Source organism: Artemia sp. Qi Xiang Cuo, chromosome 3 (genome assembly GCF_049724085.1).
Source record: "Artemia sp. Qi Xiang Cuo chromosome 3, ASM4972408v1, whole genome shotgun sequence".
Lineage (NCBI taxonomy): Eukaryota > Metazoa > Arthropoda > Branchiopoda > Anostraca > Artemiidae > Artemia > Artemia sp. Qi Xiang Cuo.
Genome location: NC_142796.1, coordinates 8,984,484 through 8,998,700, shown reverse-complemented (window position 1 = coordinate 8,998,700; position 14,217 = coordinate 8,984,484). Strand labels below are relative to the sequence as shown.

At 32.9% G+C, this 14,217-nt stretch overlaps 1 protein-coding gene and 1 pseudogene across 2 annotated transcripts in view; both read right to left on the bottom strand.

Moving 5' to 3' along the window:
- LOC148953729 (importin subunit alpha-5-like) overlaps positions 1-1,675 on the bottom strand; it is a 50,763-nt pseudogene extending 49,088 nt beyond the window's left edge. The window contains exons 1-2 of the transcript XR_016141481.1: positions 1,565-1,675; positions 695-863 (exon numbers count right to left, since the gene is read on the bottom strand). The product of XR_016141481.1 is annotated as an importin subunit alpha-5-like (transcript). The remainder of the gene's footprint in view (positions 1-694; positions 864-1,564) is intronic.
- Positions 1,676-11,540: 9,865 nt separating this feature from the next.
- LOC148953728 (kinesin-like protein KIF23) overlaps positions 11,541-14,217 on the bottom strand; it is a 46,875-nt gene continuing 44,198 nt past the window's right edge. The window contains exon 10 of the mRNA XM_089085870.1: positions 11,541-11,639. Within this exon, the coding sequence (XP_088941996.1) occupies positions 11,541-11,639 (99 nt within the window). The remainder of the gene's footprint in view (positions 11,640-14,217) is intronic.

Genomic DNA, 14,217 nt, shown 5'->3' with positions numbered 1-14,217 from the left:
AAGAATTACACTAAATTTCAAATAATAACAGTTTAACAAATCCAGTTAAACTACTTTTCCCTGAAAACACTATGAAGCTATTTTTGAAATATGGTATAATTACTATAACAGGCTAGTATAGCCAAAATTAGTACATGATTCAAGTAAGTATAAACCAAATTAAAGTCAATTTGACGTAAAACTAATCAAAAAAATACATCACGAGGGTCAACATCCCCCAGATAGAATACAAGAAAGAGCATTGAGTTTTGCTTCATGTTAAACAAAAACAAAGAACGGTTCAGAAGAAAGTATGCAAGAATGATAAACTTCTGCCAAAAACAGGCGAAATATTCATAACTAAACTACTCACTTGATTTTTTCATAGAGTCTATTTATTCATAAAGGGAGAATGCAAAATTATGAAAGAAGAAAATTTAGGCACTAATGTGCGAGCATGACTTCAACTTTCTAAAACTGTATATATATATATATATATATATATATATATATATATATATATATATATATATATATATATATATATATATATATATATATATATATATATATATATATATATATATATATATATATTGAAAAAATCACAAACTAGACTAAAAATAATAACTGTCCTTAATTTCGAGGAGAGTCTAGCCTCCATGGACCGACCCCTGGCTAAACCACTAAACTAAGACAAACAAAACAAATTTACCTTGAACAATTTCCGGAAGATTATGAGTAAATCGATATCCACCAGCATGCTCTTGCATAGGGCTAGATGGTTCTTCACTGATATCAACTTGTCGACTTTTCATAAGCTGATCATCTTTTTTCTGTTTTCGTAGCTCTGATTTTTGGTCTTGTCTCCTACGTCGCAAATCCTATATTATAAACAAAATAACTAGAATTCCTAACGGTTCAAATTCAAGATAATGATTGAATATAATTGAAAAAAATAAATATATAATTTAATGATCTCTAACTTGACTTCTTTTTTCTACGGAAAAAGCGAGCCTTTTCCCATCAATTTCAGATGGGAGAGGGAAAAGAGAAGCAATTACAATGATGCTGAAAATTTCTGTGTTATATTTAATTTCCCATCTCTTCCTCAGCTGAAACTACCAGTGTACGGGTAGAATACAGAAATCGAAACGGTTATCGCAAATAGAATAAAATGGAAAAAATTTACACTTATACCAAGAGATATAGTAACAGATTACCTATCAAAGAGCCCTTCCCTTCATTATTAACACGGTTCAATGGAGGATCCAGCCCCCCCCCCCAGAAAAAATGAAAAAACTATATTCTGAATTGTTTTGCTTATTGAGTTTTAATTTGCACGTATTTGCTCCTGTTTTTGTATTTTTTTTTCTTTCATTTTCTTTCTTTTTGTTATACTCCATCGTCACGCTTTGTGTTTTTGATGTGTTATAATATATATATATATATATATATATATATATATATATATATATATATATATATATATATATATATATATATATATATATATATATATATATATATAATAATATATATATATATTTATTTATTTATTTTCAAGGAGATAAATGATAGATACAACATGGTTTTGAGCAAAGCCACATTCTATAAGAACTTGACCCTCCTCCCTCCTCTCAACAAGGAACGATTTTTGCAAATGGCCTTGATTAGTCGTGTTGCGAAACAACATTGCTACTTTTGTCAATGCTTTTGTGATCAGCACGATAACGGAAACATATGAAATCTATTATCGTTCCGACACGGGGATCACGAAACATAAAAGGAATGTTTGAAATATATGTAGTAAGTTTTCCAGAAAATAATTTTTTTTAAGCTTCCAGAAAAAATTAAAATTATTTTGTTATAGCGTATCAAATAGTACAAATAAGACGTAAAACGAAACTGGATCAGCCCCAACAACCAATTTCTAATAACTATGTAATGTCGAATTCCTGTATCTTTTCATGATTAAAAAGAAGTAATCCTGGAAAATTCATGCTGGAAACCACAAATTCGGCTTTTTTTCACTTTTTAAAAACCATATTTTCCAATTTAGTTAAATTTTCCATAACGTCGTATGCATAAACAGTTTTGCCCCTGAGACAGGTTAAACCAAGTCCAGCAGAGATCCAAAACTTGAGTAAAGGGTTCTTCATGTTCTTAAGGACATCTACCTGAAATGACGTTCCAAGTGTTTTATGTGTGGGGCAAGGGGAAGCAAAATTCTTGTCATCAGAAAATCTTCCTCAAACGCTTGTCCGATCTCGGCCAAAATTGGCGAGAAGTCAGAGTTGGTGTTCTAGTTGCACCTTTCAGCCACTATGGAGGGGAAAGGAAGGGGACTCCTAAATTCTTAAAATCACACCTTCCAGAAGGTGTTGTCAAGTATCAATCAAAATTTGTGACAAGTTGTTTCAAAATGTGAATTGGGTTAATATCTCAATTGTGCCTTTTCAGAGTACAGTTCCAAACCAAACTCTGTAGGGAGGGGGTCCGTACATTTCTGTCACTAGTATATCCACAAAAAGAGAACATCAGATTTCAAAATAACTAGGTAGGGGAGTAAAAGCTAGTGTACTAGTTGTACTTCTTGACATTCCGGTTACAAACCCAACCTTGGTGGGAAGGGGGTTCTAATTAGTCGTCATCATAAATTCTCATCGTCGATCAATTTTTCGTAGGGGAGCGTCAGATACCAGTTGGACTGTCGAGAAGTAGAAGATATTGCCCTAGGTGTGAATTTTGAGTTCCAGGATCCAGTCTGATTTCTGCAGAGGTGAGAGGGACTTTGGTTCTTATGATGATAAAATCTATCAGAAGGGGTTGTCAGAACTCAATCAAACTTGGGGGGAAGCAAGATATCCAGTTCTGGGTTTTGGGGAGCCCGTATTAAAAAAAAAAAAAAAAAAAAAAAAAAAAAAAAAAAAAAACAGCCGTTATGGTGAAAGGGAGTTTTTCTAATCTTGTCTTTATGACATCTACCAGAAAAGGTAGTCAGATATGAATCAAACTTGAAAAGGTTAAAGCTAGTAATATAAAAAAAATCAGACATCTAAAAGAGCAATGTGATTACTGTTTGAAAAATTGTTAAACCCGACGAATAGCTTGTTTACTACCTTTCTGTAAATTGTTACTCGAAGAGTTTATTATTATTATTAAGTGTGTTTCTTTGTGAAGTTTTTGTGATTAGAAGATGTTTTGTTCATTTTTTCTTCTAATTTTTTCTCTTTTCTATTTACTCTGTATTTATACCATGTGTGTCTTTCGGGTATTAGATTTATTGATTGATTGATTGTTCAGCAGTTATGAACCATGGGTCAGAGTTGCTGCAACAACTCACAGGTTCTTGGCACTAGAGGACCTAGTTGCAAATTTTGTTACACAGATAATCAAATTGACAGCAGTTCGATTTGGCTATTTTCACTTAAAGCCTAGTTATCACTACAAATTTTATGTTTGGTAACTTTCCAGTTTCTCATCATTCTCGTGATTTGATAGACTAAGAAAGCAGAAGCTGTACCAGCGAAAATTCTACAAAAAAGCTTCGACATCATATATCGGGATTGTTTTATTTAAACACCACATTTCCCCGACAAATTCAATAAGGATCGATTTTATGGACAAAATATAATGCAAAGTTCATTCGGAAAAGAAAGAGAGAAAAAAGGGAACGATTTCCGGATATTCCCACTCTTTATATTATAAACACTGAACAGCTACAGATATAAACCATGAAGGGAAAAAAAACGATCTTTAAATAAACCTGAGAAAAAAAAAAAACAGAATGAAAGTGGCTGTGAATAAAAGAATCATACTTTTATGTATTAGGTGTTTCTATAAAATATACAATATGACTCAATATATTATCCCAAGAATTCTAGGCAAGCATGGAAGAAGCAGGGCGAAGCCTTTTCACGCGATTAGGGTTGGACTTTTTCATGCTGATAAAGCATAGTATAGCTAGTAGTCGAATTTACGATAATACAAATTTCAATACAGGTAAAGGCCTGACAAGAGGGTGGAGAAGCGGGAGCTGTAATCGCAGGGTATATGCCCTACAATAAAATATATATATTGTTCCAAAGTTCTATGATGGTGCAATGGGTTTGATCTCAGCTTTGAAATAAGGGGCTCAGAGTTCAAACCCAGCTGCAGACACACTGCAAGACCGACGTAAGGACCTCAGTAGTCAAGAAGCGTCGTTAATCAGATATAATAAAAACATATTTTTCCCAATTTGCCTTTTTATGAATGCTTCATATTATCTTTTTGAACCAGTAGATGCATTCGTGGCCCTTTTATTCAAAATTTTCCTGAAATATCCACCAAACAGATCAGTTTCAATTACCATCCCTAAAATATTTGCATCCTCATTTTGATTTTCTTCAATAAAAATGTAATTTTCACTTTGAGTTCATCACTTTGACGCGAGACAGCCAGTGTTCTTCACAATAGTACAAAAGGTAGGTGTAAGTAGTCCCATATCGTCACATAGCTTTGTAAATGATTTAACTTATAATGGAATGTTTTTATGTAATTTATAGCTTTCGTTACTTTTGTAAAAGTGTCTTCAAGCTGCTCACTCATATTTTTTGATAGGAAAGCTGCTCTGCGGAGCAGGCAGAGCGTCCAAAAAATATTGGGCGTTTCTACTTTGATTAGTGCTAGAAGGCCAATTTTGTCTCCTAACTTTGAATTTGCACCGTCTGTACAAAGCCAAATGCAATTTGTCCATAAAATACCATTCTTATTAAAAAAAATTGCCGATTATATAAAAAAATTTACTGGATGTGGCTTTGCCAGGAATAGTATTGCAAAAAAAATATACCTTCAGTTAAACTATTCTTTTCAACACATCAACGATATTCAATTAAACATGCGGTTTTAGCTACAGCAGTTCCTTCTACATGTAGAACGAATTTTGCAGGGCGTATTTGAGAAAGTACTTGATAGCAATTAGAGTGTCTAACAATCGTGTAATTACTCTAATAGATTGTCCCTGAACGGAGTATGCTGCAACATCTATAAAAATCTTGCTAGTTTTACCTTAAGATGACGAACCTAGATTTCTTCAGATTGAGGCTCTAAATCCCGTCAATCTCGAAAGGGTAAAGATATTTTGTGTAACAGCGAAGTTTTAATTTAATTTAGTTTTTTTTTGTCAATCTGGGTAAAATTCGCGCCTCCCCTTAGACTAGTCCGTGGCTCCCTAGGAAGGCGCGCCTCCCAGTTTGGAAAACGCTGCTCTACAGGATTATATACCACTACCACTGACGCCTTACCCGTTTAGTCATAGATTGTGTAACTGAAATTATATTATTATCAACCTAAATCAGATCTGAAAACTTCCTCAATAATCCCGAGTACAGAAACCAGTACCAGTACAGAAAATATTTACACTAACAGGGGTTTGTGAATCGGAACAAATAAAATATTTACACATACAGGGGCTTTCAATTGTTAATTATAACAAATACCCACGCCCACCTCAAAGGAGTTAGAATACTGTATAGCATGTCCAAAGAACATGATCATGACAAGTAAGCTACTCTTCTACAATAAACCTACAAATAAAAATCTATAGCCTATTTCAAAAGTATGCACTAAACATATACTACCATATTAGACTTAATTACCCAACGAAGGAATTTTATTAAACAAGCTCAAATCAAAATAACAAAAACAAATATTAATAAAGGGAGTAACCGGAGAGAAAAAAACTGAAATAGAGGAGACGAGAGAGGGGAGGGGAGAGAGAAGAAAGAAAGCAAGAGAGGGAATTTAGGAACAATAAAAGACGCTAAACCTGTTGAGGTCCTTGTCCCCATGCACTTGGTTGTTGTTGTGGGGCTCCCCAGGCTGACCGTTGTGGCTGGCCTCCTGACTGACGATTAGCTCCCTAACAGAAGAGAATAACATAATGAGAAGTTACTCACATAAATAATTATTTGGGTGATTAACAATATTATAACAATAACTAGGGGGAACAATCATGTTCTCCCTAGAAAAAAAGATGAGAATCATAAATTGTATTCCGTACATTTTTTATGCATTATATACATTTTATAATAACAATATAAACTATAAAGCATACATTTTAATAATAGCAATTTCTAAGTGAAAATGAAGAAGATAGTGAAAACTAACAAGAAAAAAACATTTATTATTACATTTTAAAGACTATAAAATATAACAATTAATTTTTTTTTTTTACAGGAGATTTTTGGATGGCGAGTTAGTTTGATTGCCTACATTGAACGTAATACGCATTTAATTTGAACTGGAGGGACCTTAAACATTTTTCTGATGTCTAGTAACGTTGTACTAACTTGCAAAATTCCTAATTTATTTTAATCTACCACTAATACCTAAGTTCAGTAATTACCTTTTTTGGAATTGCACCCTGAATCTAAGACAACAGTTAAAAGAGAATGAAGATTAGACTTAAAACTGCTAGCCAATTAATCACTAAGGAACTAAATGTGTGACTATTTTTCATTTTGCGAATTCCAGCGGAATGGATCTTAAATAGGACGTGCAATTTTTGTCCATGTTATGACTATGAGATGTCCTTCGAATTATTTACAAGGGATTTTATCTCTTATCTTGATTTCGTAAACCAGCACAGAAAATATTTACACAAACGGGAGTATTCCATTGCGAATTGGAACAAATACGTACGCCCTTCTCAAAGGAGTTAGAACATTTTATAACATGTCCAAAGAGCATGATCATGACATGTAAGCTACTCTTCTACAATAGACCTACAAATAAACAATTATAGCCTATTCCAAAAGAATGCATTAAACATATACCACCATATTAGGATTAATTACCCAACGTAAGCATTTTAATACCAATCAAGCTCAAAGAAAACCAACAAAAACAAATATTAATAAAGTGAATTAAGATAAATAATCCTATCAAACATAAAGATAACATGTACTGACATAGATGAATAAATAGATCCTAATACCAGCAAAAATTAAATTGAATTCTCACGTTGAACTTAAAACGAGCAAAAATTAGATTGAGTACTCGAGTTGAGCTTAAAAAAAGGAAAAATTAAGTTGAGTACTCACGTTGAACTTAAAACGAGTAAAAACTAAATTGAGTACTCTCGTTGGACTTAAAAAAATCAAAAGTTAAATAGAGTGCTCACGTTGAATTTAAAAAGAGCAAGAATTAAAGTGAGGTCTCAAGTTGAACTTAAAAAGAGCAAAAATCAAGTTTAGTACTCACGTTGAACTTAAAACGAGCAAAAATTAAATTGAGTACTCAAGTTGAGCTTAAAACGAGCAAAAATTAAATTGTATACTCACGTTGAACTTTAAACGAACAAAAATTAAGAGAAGTTTGGCTACTGCCCCTTTCCCCTTCCCAAACCCTAAAAGTTCTAAAGCCTATTGGGTTTTCTGTACTTTATTGAAGACAGAATATATCATAAACATCTTTTTTATATATCTAGTTAAACAAAAAAATGTAGTGTTTCTTTATTCAACCAGGACTCTGGTTGAACTTCGTTGTACTGACGATTCTGGGACTGTTTTAAAAAATTTAGTTTTAAAGGTCGTACCAATCTGTAATTAAATAAAAAAAAACAATTTTTTTTTAACTGAAAGTAAGGAGCGACATTAAAAATTAAAAAGAACACAAATCATTCCGTATATGAAAGAGGCTGTACCCTCCTCAACGTCTCGCGCTTTACGATAAATGTTGGCTCTTTCTCAAAACAATATTGTTTATAAATAAAGAAATTTATCGTAAATTGCGAGACGTTGAGGAGGGGACAGTCCCTTTCATATAAGGACTAATTTCTGCTCGTTTTAAGTTTCAACTCCGCTCCTTACTTTCAGTTAAAAAGACTTGGTTTATTATTTAATTTTTGAACGTTTTTGAGTTAATGCAGGTTTTGATTTTGTCTCACCTCAGATGAATAATTAAAACAAAATTTGCATATTAATTTTACGTTTATTTGGTTAAATGGCTTTCTCGAAAGTTGTTTAATTTTATTTACGAACGTTTTTATTAGTAATAAATATGCGTAACTTACGAATTAACATACGTAACGAACTTCTATATTCATTTATTTTTAATATTTATTTTAGGGGGTACACTCTCTAGTCAATACCTCGCTCTTTACGCTGAAGTTCGAATTTTGTTCCAATTCTTTAAAAATGACCCCTTAATAATAAAGGCCCTTAATTAGAATAAATAGCTCTTATGAAAGTACTGAAAAAATCCTTGGCTTAAAGAGCGAGGTAATGACTAGGGAGTGAACCCAATCATATACGTAATAATTTCTTTTGTTTTAAGTATTGATGTTGCTCCCTAGTTTCAGTTGAAAAACCTTTTTTATTTAATTTCTGATCGTTTTTTAAATAATGCTGAGAAATCTGATACGCCCTTCATAGCAGTGTCCATTCCCCCATTAAAAGATCCTCCCAAATAACCCCCGACTCACCCCCCCCCCACTACCCGAAAAAATACCTCCTTAAAACGTCTGTATACTTCCCAATAATTTAAAGCAGAGACATATATTTAAAGCAGAGACAATAAAAACCACAATGAAATCTTGAGCTATGTTTGCACGATTTCCAAAGCATTGTTTGTTTCTCTAGACTTATGTGTATTTTTTATCTTTTTCTCTTTCTCTACAAGGGTCTGCATAAACACCAGCTTCCACATGTTCTTGGTACCTAATCTCAAGACAGGTGATGTTAGGAAAGGAGACCGATCAACTGAATAGATTCAAGTGAAAGACGGAGGAGGATTTGCTGGAATTTTTTCCAGAGAACAAAAACAAATGAAGAAATGATATAAGCTTTTGTGTTAAATTAATTGATTTTTTAAAATTAGTTGACTGGAATTGACAGATTTTTGATAAGTTAGATAACGTTTTCCACATGTTATGTTCTAGTAAGTAATTTTAATGTTACGGTTTCACTATTATTGCGTTACTTAAGCCCTCACGTTAACTTAATTTTGAACGAGGACAGGTCATTGATGTTCTGTAGTTTCATTAACTTATTTTCTCATATATCCTATAATTCTTTAGCCAAGTTATTTTGGTGTAAAATAGACATAGGAGCCTAATTAGGTTAAAATTTTATCATGCGACCTTGATAAAATTTGCCTTTGCATGCAACCAATTTTTAAAAAGCCCATGCCACCTAACTAGTCTTTTATGATTTTAGGCTCCTCCTGGTTCAGAAAGTCTCAAGAAAGCTGATAAGGAACACAATTAAGAAAGCAGAAGCTGTACCAGCAAAAATTCTACAAAAAAGCTTCGACATCATATATTGGGATTATTTTATTTAAACACCGCATTTCCCCGACAAATTCAATAAGGATCGATTTTATGGACAAAATATAATGCAAAGTTCATTCGGAAAAAAAGAGAGAAAAAGGGAACGATTATTCCGGATATTCCCACTCTTTAGATTATAAACACTGAACAGCTACAGATAGAAACCATTACGGTAAAAAAAAAAAACTTTGAATTAAGCTCAGAAAAAAAACAAACAAAAAACAGAATTAAATTGGAGGTGAAAAAAATAATGATACTTTTATGTCTTAGGTGTTTCTATAAAATAGACAATATGACTCAACATATTATCCCAGCAAGAATTCTAGGCAAGCATGGAAGAAGCAGGGCGAAGCCTTTTCACGCGATTAGGATTGGACTTTTTCATGCTGATAAAGCATAGTATAGCTAGTAGTCGAATTTACGATAATACAAATTTCAATACAGGTAAAGGCCTGACGAGAGGGTAGAGAAGCGGGAGCTGTAATCGCAGGGTATATGCCCTACAATAAAATATATATATTGTTCCAAAGTTCTATGATGGTGCAATGGGTTTGATCTCAGCTTTGAAATAAGGGGCTCAGAGTTCAAACCCAGCTGCAGACACACTGCAAGACCGACGTAAGGACCTCAGTAGTCAAGAAGCGTCGTTAATCAGATATAATAAAAACATATTTTTCCCAATTTGCCTTTTTATGAATGCTTCATATTATCTTTTTGAACCAGTAGATGCATTCGTGGCCCTTTTATTCAAAATTTTCCTGAAATATCCACCAAACAGATCAGTTTCAATTACCATCCCTAAAATATTTGCATCCTCATTTTGATTTTCTTCAATAAAAATGTAATTTTCACTTTGAGTTCATCACTTTGACGCGAGACAGCCAGTGTTCTTCACAATAGTACAAAAGGTAGGTGTAAGTAGTCCCATATCGTCACATAGCTTTGTAAATGATTTAACTTATAATGGAATGTTTTTATGTAATTTATAGCTTTCGTTACTTTTGTAAAAGTGTCTTCAAGCTGCTCACTCATATTTTTTGATAGGAGAGCTGCTCTGCGGAGCAGGCAGAGCGTCCAAAAAATATTGGGCGTTTCTACTTTGATTAGTGCTAGAAGGCCAATTTTGTCTCCTAACTTTGAATTTGCACCGTCTGTACAAAGCCAAATGCAATTTGTCCATAAAATACCATTCTTATTAAAAAAAATTGCCGATTATATAAAAAAATTTACTGGATGTGGCTTTGCCAGGAATAGTATTGCAAAAAAAATATACCTTCAGTTAAACTATTCTTTTCAACACATCAACGATATTCAATTAAACATGCGGTTTTAGCTACAGCAGTTCCTTCTACATGTAGAACGAATTTTGCAGGGCGTATTTGAGAAAGTACTTGATAGCAATTAGAGTGTCTAACAATCGTGTAATTACTCTAATAGATTGTCCCTGAACGGAGTATGCTGCAACATCTATAAAAATCTTGCTAGTTTTACCTTAAGATGACGAACCTAGATTTCTTCAGATTGAGGCTCTAAATCCCGTCAATCTCGAAAGGGTAAAGATATTTTGTGTAACAGCGAAGTTTTAATTTACTTTTGTTTTTTTTTGTCAATCTGGGTAAAATTCGCGCCTCCCCTTAGACTAGTCCGTGGCTCCCTAGGAAGGCGCGCCTCCCAGTTTGGAAAACGCTGCTCTACAGGATTATATACCACTACCACTGACGCCTTACCCGTTTAGTCATAGATTGTGTAACTGAAATTATATTATTATCAACCTAAATCAGATCTGAAAACTTCCTCAATAATCCCGAGTACAGAAACCAGTACCAGTACAGAAAATATTTACACTAACAGGGGTTTGTGAATCGGAACAAATAAAATATTAACACATACAGGGGCTTTCAATTGTGAATTAGAACAAACACCCACGCCCACCTCAAAGGAGTTAGAATACTGTATAGCATGTCCAAAGAACATGATCATGACAAGTAAGCTACTCTTCTACAATAAACCTACAAATAAAAATCTATAGCCTATTCCAAAAGTATGCACTAAACATATACTACCATATTAGACTTAATTACCCAACGAAGGCATTTTAGTAAACAAGCTCAAATCAAACTAACAAAAAAAAATATTAATAAAGGTAGTAACAGGAGAGAGAAAAACTGAAATAGAGGAGACGAGAGAGGGGAGGGGAGAGAGAAGAAAGAAAGCACGAGAGGGAATTTAAGAACAATAAAAGACGCTAAACCTGTTGAGGCCCTTGTCCCCATGCACTTGGTTGTTGTTGTGGGGCTCCCCAGGCTGACCGTTGTGGCTGGCCTCCTGACTGACGATTAGCTCCCTAAAAGAAGAGAATAACATAATGAGAAGTTACTCACATAAATAATTATTTGGGTGATTAACAATATTATAAAAATAACTAGGGAGAACAATCATGTTCTCCCTAGAAAAAAAAGATGAGAATCATAAATTGTATTCCGTACATTTTTTATGCATTATATACATTTTATAATAACAATATAATATATAAAGCATACATTTTAATAATAGCAATTTCTAAGTGAAAATGAAGAAGATAGTGAAAACTAACAAGAAAAAAACATTTATTATTACATTTTAAAGACTATAACATATAACAATTAATTTTTTTTTTTTACAGGAGATTTTTGGATGGCGAGTTAGTTTGATTGCCTACATTGAACGTAATACGCATTTAATTTGAACTGGAGGGACCTTAAACATTTTTCTGATGTCTAGTAACGTTGTACTAACTTGCAAAATTCCTAATTTATTTTCATCTACCACTAATAACTAAGTTCAGTAATTACCTTTTTTAGAATTGCACCCTGAATCTAAGACAACAGTTAAAAGAGAATGAAGATTAGACTTAAAACTGCTAGCCAATTAATCACTAAGGAACTAAATGTGTGACTATTTTTCATTTTGCGAATTCCAGCGGAATGGATCTTAAATAGGACGTGCAATTTTTGTCCATGTTATGACTAGGAGATGTCCTTCGAATTATTTACAAGGGATTTTATCTCTTATCTTGATTTCGTAAACCAGCACAGAAAATATTTACACAAACGGGAGTATTCCATTGCGAATTGGAACAAATACGTACGCCCTTCTCAAAGGAGTTAGAACATTTTATAACATGTCCAAAGAGCATGATCATGACATGTAAGCTACTCTTCTACAATAGACCTACAAATAAACAATTATAGCCTATTCCAAAAGAATGCATTAAACATATACCACCATATTAGGGTTAATTACCCAACGTAAGCATTTTAATACCAATCAAGCTCAAAGAAAACCAACAAAAACAAATATTAATAAAGTGAATTAAGATAAATAATCCTATCAAACATAAAGATAACATGTACTGACATAGATGAATAAATATATCCTAATACCAGCAAAAATTAAATTTAATTCTCACTTTGAACTTAAAACGATCAAAAATTATATTTATTACTCGAGATTAACTTAAAACAATCACAAATTAAGTTTAGTAATCAATTTGAACTTAAATCTAGGAAAAACTAAATTGAGTACTCACGTTGGACTTAAACGAGCAAAATTTAAACAGAGTGCTCACGTTGAATTTAAAAAGAGCAAGAATTAAAGTGAGGGCTCACGTTGAACTTAAAACAAGCAAAAATTAAATTGAGTACTCACGTTGAACTTAAAACGAGCAAAAATTAAATTGAGTACTCAAGTTGAGCTTAAAACGAGCAAAAATTAAATTGTATACTCACGTTGAACTTTAAACGAACAAAAATTAAGAGAAGTTTGGCTACTGCCCCTTTCCCCTTCCCTAACCCTAAAAGTTCTAAAGCCTATTGGGTTTTCTGTACTTTATTGAAGACAGAATATATCATAAACATCTTTTTTATATATCTAGTTAAACAAAAAAATGTAGTGTTTCTTTATTCAACCAGGACTCTGATTGAACTTCGTTGTACTGACGATTCTAGGACTGTTTTAAAAAAATTTAGTTTTAAAGGTCGTACCAATCTGTAATTAAATAAAAAAAAACAGGTTTTTTTTAATTGAAATTAAGGAGCGTCAGTAAAAAGTAAAAAGAAAACAAATTAATCCGTATATTAAAGAGGCTGTACCCTCCTCACCGGCGCGCGCGGTATGCTTAAGTTTGTCTCTTAATCACAACTCTATTGTTTTTAAACAATAAAAAACTTTAGAGTAAAGAGCGAGACGTTGAGGAGGGGACAGTCCCTTTCATATACGGAATAATTTCTGTTCGTTTTAAGTTTTAATGTCGCTCCTTACTTTCAGTTAAAAAGACTTGGTTTATTATTTAATTTTTGAACGTTTTTGAGTTAATGCAGGTTTTGATTTTGTCTCACCTCAGATGAATAATTAAAACAAAATTTGCATATTAATTTTACGTTTATTTGGTTAAATGGCTTTCTCGAAAGTTGTTTAATTTTATTTACGAACGTTTTTATTAGTAATAAATATGCGTAACTTACGAATTAACATACGTAACGAACTTCTATATTCATTTATTTTTAATATTTATTTTAGGGGGTACACTCTCTAGTCAATACCTCGCTCTTACGCTGAAGTTCGAATTTTGTTCCAATTCTTTAAAAATGACCCCTTAATCATAAAGGCCCTTAATTAGAATAAATAGCTCTTATGAAAGTACTGAAAAAATCCTTGGCTTAAAGAGCGACGTAATGACTAGGGAGTGAACCCAATCATCTACGTAATAATTTCTTTTGTTTTAAGTATTGATGTTGCTCCCTAGTTTCAGTTGAAAAACTTTTTTTATTTAATTTCTGATCGTGTTTTAAATAATGCTGGGAAATCTGATCCCCCCGTCATAGCAGTGTCCATTCCCCCATGAAAAGATCCTCCCAAATAACCCCCGACTCACCCCCCCCCAC